The sequence below is a fragment of the Lutra lutra genome, chromosome 1 (genome assembly GCF_902655055.1).
Source record: "Lutra lutra chromosome 1, mLutLut1.2, whole genome shotgun sequence".
In the NCBI taxonomy this organism is placed as follows: Eukaryota; Metazoa; Chordata; class Mammalia; order Carnivora; family Mustelidae; genus Lutra; species Lutra lutra.
Genome location: NC_062278.1, coordinates 217,434,824 through 217,451,478, shown reverse-complemented (window position 1 = coordinate 217,451,478; position 16,655 = coordinate 217,434,824). Strand labels below are relative to the sequence as shown.

Below are 16,655 nucleotides of genomic sequence, written 5' to 3'. Positions count from 1 at the left end.
AATCCTGCAGAGTAGGATGAAGGAGATACTCCTTCATAATTTTTTAAGTATCGCTTACATGTTGAAATAAAATTTTTAGATACTTTGTGTTAATTTAAATATATTTAATTTCATCTCTTTTTTTTTTAAATTTAAAGATTTTATTTCTTTATTTGTCAGAGAGAGTGAGAGGGAGAGTATAAAGCAGCGGGAGTGGCAGGCAGTCAGAGAAGTGGTCTCCTAGCTGAGCAAGGAGCCTGATACAGAGCTCAATCCTAGGACCCTGGGATTGTGACCTGAGCTGAAGGCAGACACCCAACTGACTGAGCCACCCAGGTGTCCCTCTTTTTTTCTTTTTCCTTTCCTTTTTTAAAAAAAATATTTATTTATTTGACAGAGATCACAAGTAGGCAGAGCAGCAGGCAGAGAGAGAAGGGGAAGTAGCCTCCCTGCTGAGCAGAGGGCCTGAAGGGGGGGCTCAATCCCAGGACCCTGAGATCATGACCTGAGCTGAAGGCAGAGGCTTAACCCACTGAGCCACCCAGGCACTCCTTTATTTTATTTTAATTAATTAATTTTTAAATTTAATTTTTTAAAAGATTTTATTTACTTATTTGAGAGAGAAAGCGAGAGCATGAGCAGGGGGAGGGGCAGAGGGAGAAACAGGCTCCTTGCTGAGAAGGGAGGCAGGCGCAGGGCTTGATCCCAGGACCCTGAGATCGTGACCTGAGCTGAAGGCAGACCCTTAACCGACTGAGCCACCCAGGTGCCCCTAATTTCATCTGCTTCTTTTTATCTTTTTAGAGAAAATTTAAAATGCCATACGTGGTTTATATTATATTTATGTTGGATGCTCTAGATCCTACACAACCTGGTCACCCACAGCATTGAGCTGTAGTTTGCCATTGCCCTTGACCTTACAACAAAGTAGGCAGAACTCAATAGTTCTTTTTTTTTTTTTTAAAGATTTTATTTATTTATTTGACAGAGAGAAATCACAAGTAGGCAGAGAGGCAGGCAAAGAGAGAGGAGGAAGCAGGCTCCCCGCTGAGCAGAAAGCCCGATGTGGGGCCCGAACCCAGGACCTGGGATCATGACCTGAGCCAAAGGCAGCAGCCCAACCCACTGAGCCACCCTGGCGCCCCAGAACTCAATAGTTCTTAACGCACTATTTGCGTAGGTGTTAATCCTAGTGCCACCTCCTTCAGGAAGCCCTCCTTCATTGTCCCAGACCAAGTCAAATAGCTCATTTCTATGATCTCTTTTGGCCCCTGAAGTTTTCCTTGAAGGCATCCTCTTGGTTATATTTTAAGTTGACTTAGGCAGTTGATAGCAACTACCTAGTCGGAGAGATCCGGGAATCTGGGTCTGTCCTGTTCCCTATGGCACTTCCGTCCCTGGAACAATGATGGGCACGGAGCAGGTCCTCCTCAGATTATTTGCTGAAGGAGGGAACAAAAGAAATGATCTTTAACAAGCTTTCTCTGGGTTGTCATGTCAGGTAAACTGTTACACTGTTTCCTGATTGATGTCACTTGCACCTGCTTCATTAGGCATGTTTTTGAAGGAACAAAGATGGTAAAACTATAACAGAGTTACTATGTTACAGTAACTGTAACAGAGTTACTATGTTACAGTAACTGTAACAGAGTTACTATGTTACAGTAACTGTAACAGAGTTACATGCCTGGACTTTGCATGTAATTGTAAGGTTGCAAACCTCCCGCCACCATTTAAAACTCAGCCTGGGGGAGTCTTGATTGGCTGGTCACACAAATGGGTGTGAAAATGGACCTCCTCTGGGAATTATTTTTAGAATTCAGTGAGCCAGAGAGTGAGTGGGCCAGGTACTTTACGTAGTAAGTGCTCAGAAAACACAGTAGCCCCCCTTTGCCTCAGGGGATATGTTCCAAGACCGCCAGTGGCTGCATAAAACCACGATAGTCTTGAGCCCCACAGATGCTATATTTACTTCCTAGATGCACACACCTAATGGGATGTGACTAGCGGGCATGTAGGAGCGCACACAGTGCAGATGGGCTGGACAGAGGGATGATTCACATACCGGGCACAACACGATGGCGTGAGATTTCATCACACTCCTCAGAATGGCAAGCAATTCAAAACTTAGGAATTGTCTGTTTCAGGAATTTTCCATGTAGTATTTTCTGACTGCAGTTGACCATGGGTAACCGAACCTACAGATAGCAGGGGGCTACTGTGTGAGCTGTCGCTGGCTCCCCCAATGCCCCTGGTCCCCGTTGTCCTTCTATCCCAGTATGGAGGGGTGCTTAGCGGGATACTACTTAAGAGGAACCTGAAGCATTCTTCAGTTCCCACCCAGAGGCATTAAAAGCCAGCAGAAGGCCCTACATTGATTTCTGGCACCATTTCTAACCTCCTCAGGATATTTTCTGTCCCAACAGTAAATCCCTCTGTTGTTTAGACTGATAGGGACACCCACAGCTTTAATGAGTTCAATGAGATTCACTAGAGACTTGAAAAAAAGCAGTTTATTGTTTCCTACTATTACAATCATTTAATTTTTTTTATTTTTTTATTTTTTTAAAGATTTTATCTATTTATTTGACAGAGAGAGATCACAAGTAGACGGAGAGGCAGGCAGAGAGAGAGAGAGAGAGAGAGGGAAGCAGGCTCCCCGCTGAGCAGAGAGCCTGATGCGGGACTCGATCCCAGGACCCTGAGATCATGACCCGAGCCGAAGGCAGCGGCTTAACCCACTGAGCCACCCAGGCGCCCCTCATTTAATTTTTTTTAGAACAGCTTTATTGAGCTGTGATTTAGTATCATACAGTTCACCTATTTTTTTTTTAAGATTTTATTTATTTATTTGACAGAGATCACAAGTAGGCAAAGAGGCAGGCAGAGAGAGGAAGGGAAGCAGGCTCCCTGCTGAGTGGAGAGCCCAACGCGGGGCTCAATCCCAGGACCCCGGGATCATGACCTGAGCCGAAGGCAGAGGCTTTAACCCACTGAACCACCCAGGTGCCCCCAGTTCACCTATTTAAAGTTTACAATTCATTGGCTCTTAATAAATTCACCGAGTTGTGCAGCCATTGACTGTAGTCACTTTTAGAACATTCTCATCGCTCCAGAGAGAGACCCCATCTTCATTAGCCGTCCCTCCTCATTCCCTCCTCTCCAGCCCCTTGGAACCACTAACCTACTTTCTGTCTCTATAGATTAGCGTCTGTGTAAATGGAATCATAGCATGTGTGATCTTTTGTGACGGGCTTCTTTACACTGAGCATCAAATTTTCAGGCTACATCCATGTTGCTCATATCATGTTGCTTTATTCCTTCTTATGGCTGAGTCATATTTCATGGTATGGATATGCCGTATCTTATTGATCTATCCATTGGCTGATGGACATTGGCTGTTTTCACTTTTCGGCTATTAATGACATTTTGGCTATTAGTGGACATTTGTGTACATGCATATGTCATTTTTTTGTACTGCCCTTGGTCGTGCTTTGCAGATAGTGTGCTTTTTACAAGTTGAAGGTTTGTGGCAAGCCTGCACCGAGCAAGTCTGTCTGCGCCATTTTTTCCAAAGCATTTGCTCACTTCGTGTCTCTGTGTCACTTTCAGTAATTCTCACAGTATTTCAGGCTTTTTCATTATATTGGTTTGGTGATTGGTGATCAATGATTATGACTTTCCAAAAGCTCAGGTGGTCATTAGTGAGTTATTTTTTTAATTTTAAGGGGTATATATATATTTTGGTCGCAATGCTGTTGCACACTTTGTAGACTATAGTATAACGTGAATGAACTTTTTTTAAGAGAAAGGGAGGGGCAGGGGAGGAGTGAGAGAAAATCTTTCTTGGTCAAGTTTCAAAATCAGATGAGCTTATTTTTTTTTTAAGATTTTGTTTATTGGAGAGAGAGAGAACAGATGGGGTGGGGGGAAGGGTTCCGATTTGCTGTACATCTCTGTCAGCACTTGTTACTGTCCATCTCTGATTTTAGCCATCCTTGTGGGAATGAAGGGGTTTCTCTCTGTGGCTTGGATTTGCATTTCCCTGGTGTTCAACAGTTGAATGAATGTTCATCTCCGGTTTTGGTCCTGCTGCAGCCTGGGAGGATGGCGGGCAGGTGTTTTTTTTGTTTTGTTTTTTGTTTTTTCTCCTACATGGTAAAATTTTAGTGTGCGCACATGAAATGTAGGATGACGTTCAGGTTTGAAACCTAAGCCATGCATTGCCAGAGAAAAGACAGGGCACCCGGCTAAATTTGAATTTCCTGTAAACAACAATTTCTAAGGGTAAGTGTGCTCCGAACATGGCAGGGGATATAGTTATCCTAAAGAAATACTTGTTGCTTACCTGAAATTGAAATTTAACTGGGCATCCTGCATTTTTATTTGTCAGATCTGGCATCCCTGCCTGCCACTGGTAGGGTGGGGACTTGTGGGAGGCGTCAGTGACCCCATACTTGGGGCGACCTCTGTATGTTGATATTTGGACAGGACTGCAGCTGAGAGCTGTAGGTGGGACTTGGGTGGTGTGAGCATGTGGGGCTCGGACCTGTGTCCTCATCCCAACTCCTAGTGAGTAGATGAGTGTGTACATGTATTTTCCCTTGATTTAGCCTAGTCTGCAAAGAACATGACTAAGGAACATTGCAGCTTTATTCCCCCAATTGTTTGCTTTCCTGGTCCCCCCCCCCCCCCCCCCCCCCCCCCCAGTTTGTGCTTCTTTTGTGAGTTGTTCTCAGGATAGATTTTTAAGAGGATTTTCTTTTTTTCCCCCATTTTTCTTAATTAACATATAATGCATTATCTGTTTCAGGGGTTAAGGGGATTTTCTACTCTTCTTTAGGATAATCTGTTTGCCTCAGTGATACTGGGGGAAGGTTTAGTGTCTTAGAATATAATAAGTAGAGATTGTGTACTGAGTCTTACATTCCAGGTGCTGAGGGACGCACGTGTGTTTGTGTGTGTGTGTGTGTGTGTGGGCAAGGAGAAGCTATCTCAAGCATTTGGTTCCGATGGATATTAACTCAAGTTTAAGGGGTACAAGGAGAAGGAAGAGCTTCCAATAGGTATGGGTAGGGGAAGGAAATCAGAGAAGGGTGCCTGGAGGAGGTGGCATTTGAACTGGCTCTTGAAGGATGATGGGCTGGATTTACAAACAGGCCACTGAGGTATAAAGGGGCTTTGAGAGCCAAAAGAGCTCGGGCTACCCTGTCCAGTACAGTAGCCACTAGCTACATGGGTCTATTTCCAGTTCAGTGAACTAAAGTAAAATTAAATTCAGGATTCAGTTCCTCAGTCTTATTTGCCACATTTGAACTGCCTGAGAGCCACAGATGGCTGGTGGCCTCCCCAGTGGACCCCTGGGGACATAGATACATTGGTATCAATGCTGTGAGTTCTGTTGGACAGCACAGGGCTAGGGCAAGGGTCACCAAGCTACAGCCCCAGGAACGAAACTCCAGGCCTCCATCTGTTCTTGTAAATAAAGTTTTATTGGAACACAGCCACATCCACTTATTCACATATTGTCCTCGGGCTGCTTTTGAGCTCCAGTGGCCGACTGGAGTAGTTTCTACCCACACCATCTGAGCTAGGGAAGTGAAGGCACAGAGCCCTGAGAGGATCGTGGTATGTTTGGGAGAAATAGCTAACAGTAAGATAGCTGGTATTAAATGAGCACCTACTATGTGCGGGGCCCTGCTTGTGCGCCTATGTTACTCCACGCCCTGCTTCTCATAGGTCATGTCGCGAAGGGGAAGGCACGGAGCCCTGGAGGTGTGGGAGTGGTGGGCAGCCTCTTCAGCATGGCACAGGGGAGTGAGCGAGGGGGGAGCCCCGAGGGCTGGGAGGGAGAAGAGCCAGGGTCCTGGGGAGCCAGGGAGGGTTCTGGAGCCCAGGAAGGACCACCTTCGGGAGATGGCCATGCAGGGTGTTTGGGCAGGGGAGATCAGTTAACAGGGAACGAGGAAGGCAGGTTGGGAAGGAGAGTCCTTGAGGTAGGAGAATCGACAAAACCAATTCAGCTCTCCTTGCCCCATTTGGATGCGGGCACCTTTATCCTCCTAAAACCGTCTCCTGAAGATCTCTGATGTTGACTCACCGGGGACGGCTCCCCTTTCCCTTCTGCACATGCCGCCTTACTCAATCCCATGCAGTCCTTGCGTCTCTACTGCATCATATTTGATGTAGTGGTTCTCAGGCGGCTCACAGGGACGGCCAAAGGAGTTTCCAGAAGGTGACGACTTTGGCACAGACACTAGAGAGAAAACATCCTCAGGGGTCACTGTAGAATTAGCGGGAACCCAATGCAGAGTGAAGATGTGGGGCCCTTTGCCCAAAAATGATCCAGGATTTCAAGACGGATGGAGGAGCATCCAAGCCAAGGGGAGGATCCAAGGGGATCCAAGGAGCATCCAAGCCAAGGGGAGGGCCCTCTGAGTCCGTCCCACGACTCAGGTTGCACACCTGTGAAGCTGGCCCTGCGCTAATTCTTAGAACCTACCCATGGCGTGTTCGCTCACCTGTCTTGCTTTTGGCTTGTTTTTACTTCTAGTGTGTCCCGGCATGGATATCCGGAACAACCTCACGAGGTTGCATGAGCTGGCCAACTGCTCGGTCATTGAAGGACATTTGCAGATACTGTTGATGTTCAAAACGAGGCCCGAGGATTTCCGAGACCTCAGTTTCCCCAAACTCATCATGATCACTGATTACTTGCTGCTCTTCCGGGTCTATGGGCTGGAGAGCCTGAAGGACCTGTTCCCCAACCTCACGGTCATCCGGGGCTCGCGCCTCTTCTTCAACTACGCACTGGTCATCTTCGAGATGGTTCACCTGAAGGAACTCGGCCTCTATAGCTTGATGAACATTACCCGGGGCTCCGTCCGCATCGAGAAAAATAACGAGCTGTGCTACCTGGCCACCATCGACTGGTCGCGCATCCTGGATTCTGTGGAGGATAATTACATTGTGCTGAACAAAGACGACAACGAGGAGTGTGGGGACATTTGTCCAGGCACGGCGAAGGGCAAGACCAGCTGCCCTGCCACTGTCATCAACGGGCAGTTTGTCGAGCGGTGTTGGACACACAGCCACTGCCAGAAAGGTATGCTGGGGTACGCGGGGCTCTCAGCTGCTTCTCACACCTCATTTGCTGGCAAGAAGCTGGAGGCACTCCCCAGATCCGGGTGTGGCACACTGTTTCTGCAGAGGCTCTGGTAGTAAATACTTTTGACTTTGCAGGCTGTGTGGTCTCCTCACAACCCCTCAGTGGGGCCATTGTAGCAGGAAAGCCGCCATGGGCCACACAGAAACACGTGGGCGTGGCTGTGTCTCAATAAAACTTTATTGACATGCCAAGTTGTGGGCCAGGTTTTGCCAGCCCCTGCGCTAGACAGTCGAATGTTCCTCTTGCTTGAGGGGGCTAGAGGCGGACGAGTGCGACTTTGTTGTGGGGCAAAAAAAGAGTTTATCTCTTATGTGATTATAGACGTAAGATTGCTCAGGGTAGACATTTGGGAAAGGAAATGGGTCAAGGAAGGAAGCACAACAGCAGCCCTTAGTCCACAATTAATGGGGGGTACTTTCTTCTTGTGATTCTGTTGTGTCTTTATTTATTACCTTTCTCTGTCTTTGGGCATTTAGACGATTTCCAGTTATTCTGTAGAGAAGGATGGACATTTTGGGGTCAGTGCTTTATGGAGCATTTGTTTCTTCGGGCCTGGGCTTTTCCAGAACTGAAATTTCTGGGCCAAAGGCTCTTGCTACCAGTTGCCAAATGACTTTCCGGAAACGTTGTACGGATGGGCGCTCCTCCTAGCACTGGCTGAGAGGGAACACCTTGGCCGGCTTCGAGTGTTGTTTGAAACATCTTTCATAATTTACTGCAGGGAGGAGCCGAGGTGGTGTTACTGTTTGTCTGTGGATGTCTTTGATTGCTATCGGGGTTGAGCCTTTTAGAACATGTTTGTTTATCATTTGGGTTTTTCTCTTCCTGTTCACATCCTTTGTCCATTTATCTCTTAGGACTTCAGTAGTTTTCGAAATACTAGTCTGTGTGCGGTTTTTGTAGATGGAGGCTGTTGACCCTTTTGCCAAATGTGTTTTCAGACGTTTTTGTTCAGTGGTGAAATCGCTCTGGGTCGCCATTGCCAGAGAAGCTTCAGATGTTTATGGAGTCCGGAGTGGGATCTTTGCACGCCTCTCATGTGACTTTATGTTTAGAAAGTTATTTTCTTTTTTAAAAATTAATATATAATGTATTATTTGCCCCTAGAAAGTTCTTTTCCATCCATAAAATGTTCTTTCCCCCCAAATTCCCTTTTTAAATTTTAATTAACATTAAAAAAAATCCATCCGGAACATTTGGAATCTGTATGCATGATTCAAAGGGATGTCCTCCCCCCAACCCAATAACTTGTTGGGGTCTCACTGCTGTTGATTGCAGAAATTTACTCCTTTGTCTTTGATTTGGGGTCTGTTTTTGGATATCCATCAGGATGTTCCTGTACCAAGCCTGCTACTGTTCTAATCACTATAGTTTTATAATGTTTTTATAACCAGGAAGGAATGTTCCAAACACACCCCCGTTATTTTTTTATTGTTTTGACTCCTTCAGACATCAGGAATTTCCCTGGGAAGAATTAGTGAGCATGAGATCGAGGTGGGTAAAAGTGAGTGTGTGTGTGTGTGTGTGTGTGTGTGTGTGGCAGTGGGGGGAGGGCCTAAGGGTTGTATCACAAAAAATACAAGGGAAGGGAGAAAGGAGGGTCTTCTCACCTGGGCTCAGAAGTATCAGGAAGCCGTACAAGGTGAGTCCTGATTAGAAGCCACAGGATTGTCCATGAGAAGCCACTGGAGCCCTGGGGAGGGGCCCTGAAGGGAAAGAGAACCTCCTTGTTTGAGGATAGGAGAGGGTACAATGATTATTATATTGTGGAGCAATCTTGGGGACACTGGTAGGTCAGGGACACATGGGAGCTAAATCACAAAGTTGGGGCAAAGAGTTCTCAGAAGTAGAACACTACTTATGGGTTAGGAATTTTGGAGAACACAGAAGTTTCTGAGGTGCTGGGTGAGTGGCAGGTAAGGGGGAATGAACTGGGAGCAGTGGGTTTGGTGATGGTTGGCATTTATGATGGGGAGGGGAGAAGAGGATGTGTAGGATCTATGTTAGGACGGCACACATGGCTACGAGGAGGGCACTGTTAGTTTCATGTTGGAGACCAGAGAACTTACTTAACTTACCTAAGGACACACAGCTAATAAAAGACAACTGGGGTTTGTGCCAAGTCTGAAACACAAAAAAAGCATGTGTGTGTTTTTTTTTTTTTTTTTTTTGGTGGGGGGGGGTGGAGAGGGTTGTCCCCTCTGTTTAGAAATGGTTGAGCCACTCGTAGTTGGAGCACCAGGGCAACCGGGAACACACTTTTTTTTTTTTTTTAAAGAGATTTTATTTATTTATTTGACAGAGAGAGATCACAAGTAGACAGAAAGGCAGGCAGAGAGAGAGAGAGATCGAGAGGGAAGCAGGCTCCCTGCCGAGCAGAGAGCCCGATGCGGGACTCGATCCCAGGACCCTGAGATCATGACCTGAGCCGAAGGCAGCGGCTTAACCCACTGAGCCACCCAGGCGCCCCCCCGGGAACACACTTTTATTATTCCTGTGCCGAGGGCTCCAAATTTAGGTGCTTGTTTGAAATACTCTGGGCTCTTGTGTCTTGAGATACAATTTAAGACATTCCTCTGTGGATTTATTTCTGTACACATTTTACTCAAAATACCCAGAACAGTATTATCTGCAGAAATGTCCCTGGTGGGAGCATTTTTTTTTGAGGAGGGGGGGGATGTGTGTGTGTGTTTTGTGTTTGTCCCCCCACCCCACCCCAACACAGTCTTTTGCCTTTGAGAACAGACTGGCTTTTTCATGCCGGGGGGTTTGTCGTGGGGGAAGGTGTGGCTCTGCACATGTTGCTGTGACCGACACCTGCTGAGGTACCTGGTTCCTGGCGTCGGGCTTGGACGTCACCTGCTCCTGGTGTGTGATCAGCGCTGAGGTCCCCTAGGTGAAGCATTGTCCTGTCCCACGAACAGCTGGTGAAATGACGGTTCTTTGAACCAGCGCCCCGTCTGCTGAGTACCACCCCACTCTGGCCTTTTCTTTTCCCCTCATTTTTTAAATTTTTTTTTTTAAATTGTGGGAAAATACACATAATATAAAACTTAACCAGCTTCAGGGTTTCTTTCTTTCTTTTTTTCTAAGAGTCGATGTTTTCGCTTATTATTATTATTTAAAGTAAGCTCGATGCCCAGCGTGCGGCTCCAACTCAAGACCCTGAGATCAAGAGTGACACGCACACACTCCCATCTCAGCCAGCCAGGTGCCCCGACATCTTAAATAGTTTTTTTTTTTTTTTAAGATTTTATTTATTTATTTGACAGACAGAGATCACAAGCAGGCAGAGAGAGAGGAGAAAGCAGGCTCCCTGCTGAGCAGAGAGCCCGATGTGGGGCTTGATCCCAGGACCCTGAGATCATGACCAGAGCCGAAGGCAGAGGCTTAACCCACTAAGCTGCCCAGGTGACCCCATCTTAAATAGTTTTAAATGCACACTTTGGTGGCATGAAACACACTCATGCTGTCCCGCAGCCACCCCCACCTTCCGTCTCCAGAACTTTCCATCTCCCCAAACGGAGACTCTGTCCCTATGAAGCATGGACTCCCTGCCCCCCGTCACGTTCCTGGCTCCCACCGTCTACCTCCTGCCTCTGTGCACCGGACTCCTCTGGGGACCTCATGGATGTAAAGTCCTATGGCATTTGGATTTCTGTCACTGGCTTGTTTCACTGAGTGTGATGTCTTCAAGGTTCATCAGTGTGTGTGTGTGTGTGTGTGTGTGTGTGTGTGTGTGTACACCCCCTTTTTCACGCTGACTGGCATTCCATTGTGTGGATGGACCACATTCATTTATCATCATCTGTGGATGGGCTCTTGGGTTCCTTCCACATTTCAGCTCCCGGGGATAAGGTGCTGCAGATGTGAGTGGACATCTCTGGCTTTCTATTTTATTTTATTTTTTTAGATTTTATTTATTTATTTGACAGAGACACAGCGAGAGAGGGAACACAAGCAGGGGGAGCAGCCCGCAGAGGGGGAGGGAGAAGCAGGCTTCTCGCTGAGCAGGGAGCAGGGACCCTGGGATCGTGACCTGAGCTGAAGGTAGACCCTTAACTGACCGACCCACCCAGGTGCCCCTCTGGCTTTTCAAATGCTTATGTTACCTTGTTGCCCGGGCTTTTGAAGGCTTAATGTCCTATGAGACTTGAACGCAAAAACAGACCCAGATGAACCTTTGTAGAGGGAATGCTCCCCCCCATCTTAGGTGACAGACACCAGCCTATGAAAAACTATCCATCAACTCGTTTAGTTCTCTAGAACCTTCCCAACCACTTCCTGGAGTGGCCAGAGCCATTGTCTTTTTCTTACATGATTATCAGGCTCTGGAAGCTTTTGGGGCAATGTTTAGGATGAAAGTGTTAGACTGTTCTCTGGACCCAGGTCATGCTTTCTCTGCAGGGTGCCCTCTCCTACCTGTTTTTAAAACAATGATACTTTAAGCAGAGAATGCAAAGGAAGGTTAAAGGAAGGTCAGGGTAATTAAAAGGGAAAAAAATGTGGTGTGTGGCTGGAGGTGCTTCCTCTCTGTCACCCTGCCCACAGATTTGGGGTGCAGATACCGGGAGAGGCTGAATGTAGGGGGCCTTGGATGGGCAGAGTGGAGAGTCTGTCCAGGCTGGGTTGCAAATCATCTTGATTGAGACCCTACTATGTGCCAGGCTTTGGGGTGCTTGGGGCCGCAGGGTGGGAACCAGCCCCTGCCTCCTTGAAGAGGACCTTCTGGTGGCAAATACTGACCTTGACTATGTGACGACACGGTCCTGCCAGGAGAGTTCTAGGAGAGGGCTCTGTGGGTGGGAGCACGGATCAAAGCCCCAAACTTGCCTTCAGTGTCCGAGAATATCGCCCCTCCCCCAAGCCACTGTGTCACGAGACCCTGAAAATCGGCCTTGCTGACCCTTTCCCAAGTGCTCACAAGAACTGCCTGGAGGCCTGTTTTGCTGTTCATTGGTCATGAGCGGATAAACCTCTGTCTCCTATCCAAAGGATGGGGACAGTGATGAGACCTGCTTGTCAGTGTCGCGGTTCAGGAGGAGGTGCGGTGGTGCGGGGAGGGCTTTTATTCCCGCGCCTGGCACTCCGTGAGTGTTCTGGAAGCTTCCCGGGAGCACCAGGGCTCCACTTCCCTTCTGAGCAGACCTGGTGCTAGGCAAATGCCTGCCAAAGTTTGGCTCTGGTTCTGATTTTGGGCTTGGGCAGGCAGAGGAGAGCCCACCCCCGACCCGCTGCTCGGTGGGTGGGGGGCTCTCAGACCCACAGCACCAGAGGGAAGACCACTCTGCTCAGCGGGGGCCTCGAGATGCTCCGGGGACCTCAGCTCTGGGCATTAGGGGCATCAGAAGCCACAGAGCTTGCTTGACCAGCTGCTGTAGCCAAACCCACTGGCATTTTTTCCCCCCCTCTGGGAGGCAACCCCAGCTGCTCGCTGCCAGTCAGAGGGGTGGGTGAGGCTGGGGCATGCAGGGTGCCAGGAAACTGGCCGCCACACCATATACGACATCGGCGAGAGCGTAGGAGCAGGAGGCGGAAGGAGGCAGGTCTCTCCTCCCCGGGTTTGGACTTTATTCCATCTTGGCTTCAGGTTTTCTGAATGTTGGGGTGCTTTCTTTAGATTAAATATTAAGTATTTAATTCTGCCTGTGACATGTTAATGATTAGAATCTTCTTGGTAGCCATTGCACGGTTTTAAGTGGTTGACTGATGACGCAGCGTTGAGTCCCCCCACAGTTCCTTCTCACGGACGAGACCATGGAGCTCCCCCCCACCGCCGGGGGTAAGCCTCTTGCCTCAGATCACACCGCTGGTCAACAGTAGAGATGGGATTCTAGCTGGGAACCCAGGTGTTCGAGCTCAGAATCTGAGCTGGTAAGCATTGGGCTTTCCTGCCCTCCAGGTGGAGAGCTGGGGAAGTCCAGAAGACCGAGAAGCGGAGGGGAGGGGGAAATTCCCTGGAATGTTCACCTGCCAACATTCTGGCTGCCTTTTCTTATGGCTCTTTTCATCCCCCCTTTACAGTAGTTGCCTCATCAGGCTAGGATTTATTGAAGACAGGGACTGTAGCATTTTCTTGTTGTGTCCCCAACACTTGTCATGTGGCTAAGCAATGGCATCTTTGACCACTTGGTCCTAGCCGTGTTTATTGAGCACCTACTAAGTGCTAAGCATTTGACAAGCGCTGCCTCATGGAATCCTCACCACAGCCAGCCTAGGAGAGGGAGCAATTCCCGTTTTACAGAAGGGGATGCTGAGGCTAGAGGAGTAATTCAGAAGCTTGCTCTTGGAGACCTTGCTGGGAAATGGCTTGGTGATCAGGCTTGTCTGGTGCCCTTCACCAGAGGTCAGCAAACTGACCCGCGGGCCATCAGTGAATTTTCTGCTGCCCATGAGCCAAGTATGCTTTTTATATTTTAAAGAGTTGGGTGTGTGTGTGTAAATCTAAAGGATAATATTTTATGAGAGGTGAAAATGCTATGAAATTAACATTTCAGTGTCCCAAAATAAAGTTTCATTGGAACACGGCCAGGCATGCTCATATGTTCATTTACATAATGCCTGTGCCTGCGGTTAGTGCCAGGAGCATATAGCTCTTTACAGAAAAAATTGTGCCGACCTTTGTTCTTGGCTCTGCACCTTATAAAGATGAAGGGGTATGTTGGAGGGTCGAGGCTGTTTTCGTTGGAAATTGGGAGCATCCTAGCACCTAGCCAATGCAGTCCTCCTGCCCCTTGCTGGCACCGAGGGGAGGGGACTGCGAGGTATGGCATGCCATCCTTACCTTACCTTACATCAGGAGCTCTTGTTTGGTTGGGGAGTCAAAAGGCAGGAGTGAATTAACCGTTCAAGGCTGCTCAGCTGGCAGATGTCACAAGGCAGGTAGCTGCCCCCCTCCCCATCCCGTTCCCCTCCAAGTGAGTCATCAGATCGGTGGTTCTAGACATGTCTGGAGCCAGAACACCTGGGTATCACAATGTTCTCTAGATAGTATCGCTGCAGAATATTGATAAATTAAATTCCTTTGTGGTTGTGTCACTGTGGTCCCTGCAGAAAACAGGGAAGTCTGACACATGCGCACAGGTGTTGATTAATAATCATAAAAGATGGTGGATTGTGTCGCATGATGGGCCATTTGAATTTGTCACCTGTATTCCTTTTTGTTTTTGTCAGCAATCTTCTAAAAAAATCTAGGGGAGGACTAAAAGTACCAGCCTGGGGGAAAAAAAACAATCCAGGGTCATGGTAATTTCCTCATCATGGAGATGATAGGAATTTTTTAAAATGAACTTCTGGTTTTAGAGATGACTGGATTTTGTGTAGCAGCAAAGAGCAAAGGGGCTCCCGGTCCTCCCCAGATTGATGACAAGTTGCCATTGGCATTTGTGGAAGGAGAATGGTTGTTCCAGCTGGCAAATGATGCTTAGAAAGAGGGGAAGGAGGAAGGGAGTTCCAGATGGGTGGAATGGCAATGACAAAAAAGGTAGATGCCCATGCCTTTTGTGGGCAGGAGTAAGGAGGCTGCCTCATGATGTGCAGAGCCTTAGACCATCTCATGTGCTTTGGCTGCCAGATGTTTTCCTGTGGCGTGAGGGAGAGGTCATAAAGGTTACCTTGGGGCTGTATTCCGGATGGCCTGTTTCACTGATAGTGCGTGAACAGCTGTGCCGAGCTAGGCATGTTGCTGGGACTCCAGAGTTCTTGCTGAATTGGGAGAAAAGGTCAAAGACATCACTATAAGGTTATAAGCTCAGTAGGCAGAAGGTGTTGCAATAGGCTCCCGGATGCTACGGAAGAAGGTAGACCAGTTGGCCGCACGGTTCCCTGGCATCTCAGGGACAGTACTGTCCAAATCTTTAGTGGTAAAGATTCAGACTTACGTTTGGAGGAGTGCCTGGCTTCCTGGAGAGGGCTTAAGGGATCTCAGTTAACTGCTTTTTTGCCTAGAGAAGTAAATTGGCCCAGTCCTTTGGAGGAAGGTGGTGTAGAGTTAAATACATAATTAGGGAAACGGTGGCTGTCTGGTAACTTGGTAACTGGTCTGACAAGTTTTTCTTTTATTCCCTCCTCCTTGATGAAATTCATTGACCAGTTACTTCCCACCGTGTCACCAGACCTTTGTCAGAATTAAAATCTGTTCTTCGTGGCTGAACACCTGAAATGCCCCAGGGGGGTCCCCGGGGCCTCAGGTGCTGCTGCCCTTGGAAGCCAGCGACCACATGGTCACCCTCCTCTTCCCACACCCCTGTCCCTGATAAACTGTTCCCCTTCCCAGCGCAGAGTTTCAAAATTGTATCCCCTCTCCTGCTCCCCATTTTTCATCTCTCTCTCAGGCTTGGAGGGTGCTGGTGCTAGCTCAGGCTTAGGGATAAAGAATGTTAAATCGGATTAAAAAAACTCAACAACATTGCTTTCCTCTGGGGCCCTATTGTCTGTCATGGGTGGGGCCATATGGGTAGCAGCAGTTGGGCTAATTTCCTCCAATTCTAGGTTTGGGAAGTGACCCAAGATCTCCCAACCCAGCCTCAAGCCACAGGACAGGGAGGTAGGGGATGGAGCACCATCAGAGGGCCTGGGGGGCATCCGGTGGATAAAAGCCCGTAATCGACAAGTGCCTGGAGGGTTTTGGGTAGAGTGTCCATTGACCTTGTCAGAAGTTTCTTTGCTTCTGATTTGTCTCATCAGGGAGGGTCTTAGGTCTTCAACTACCCCAGGCTGCTGTCTAGAGATGGAGATTCCTTGATGGGCTTTTTCTAGAGTGTTTCCAAGTGCTTGCCTGGGAGAAACTGTTCTCTTCAGAAAATCTGATAAGGACAGGGTTTCAACTGCCGACATCCATGCCCAGCACCAGTGTTTCTGGTCAACCACCTGCAACCCTTGTCCCTGGGCCAGTGGGGTTCCTGCCATAGGCTATCTTGTTGTTAGTGGTGCGGAGGCTGAAGCTTCTCACCTTTGCAGAGAAACTGCCCGCTATCCCAGCAGGAGATAGGCGAAAGCAAGATAGGCTTTGATCGAAGCGTTCGATTTCTCTTCTTTATTGTGGTAAGATACACCTAAGAGTCACTGTTCATGACATTTGGTACATTCACAGTGCTGTGCAGCCATCACCACTACATACTTTCCATCATGGCACAAGGGAGCTGTGCACATTAGCAGTCAGTTCTGTCCCCCCACCCCTGGAACCCCCCCCCCCGCCCGCCCCCAGCCCCCACTAGTCTGCTTTCTATCTCTGGGGGTTGACCTATTCTGGATGTTTCGGTATAAATGAAATCACGTGATACATGGCTTTTTATGTCTTCTTTCTCTCAACATGGTCTCGTGGTTCTCCCATGTCGTAGCAGATATCAGGATAGCCCATTCCTCTTTCTTGCTGAGTAATCTTCCCTAGAATGGATCTGTATACGGTCTTGTGTATCTGTTTACCAGTAGATGAACATTTGAGTCGTTTCCATCTGTTTTCGCTGCAATAGACATTGGTCCACAGTCTTTGGTTTGAACCCTTAACTTT

The 16,655-nt window shown here is 48.0% G+C and overlaps 1 protein-coding gene across 4 annotated transcripts in view; it reads left to right on the top strand.

The window, feature by feature from the left end:
* Positions 1-16,655, top strand: part of INSR (insulin receptor) — a 125,553-nt gene that overhangs the window by 13,049 nt on the left and 95,849 nt on the right. For all 4 annotated transcript variants that reach the window (XM_047703808.1, XM_047703798.1, XM_047703826.1 and 1 more), the window contains exon 2: positions 6,533-7,084. In XM_047703808.1, coding sequence (XP_047559764.1) covers positions 6,533-7,084 — 552 coding nt within the window. The remainder of the gene's footprint in view (positions 1-6,532; positions 7,085-16,655) is intronic.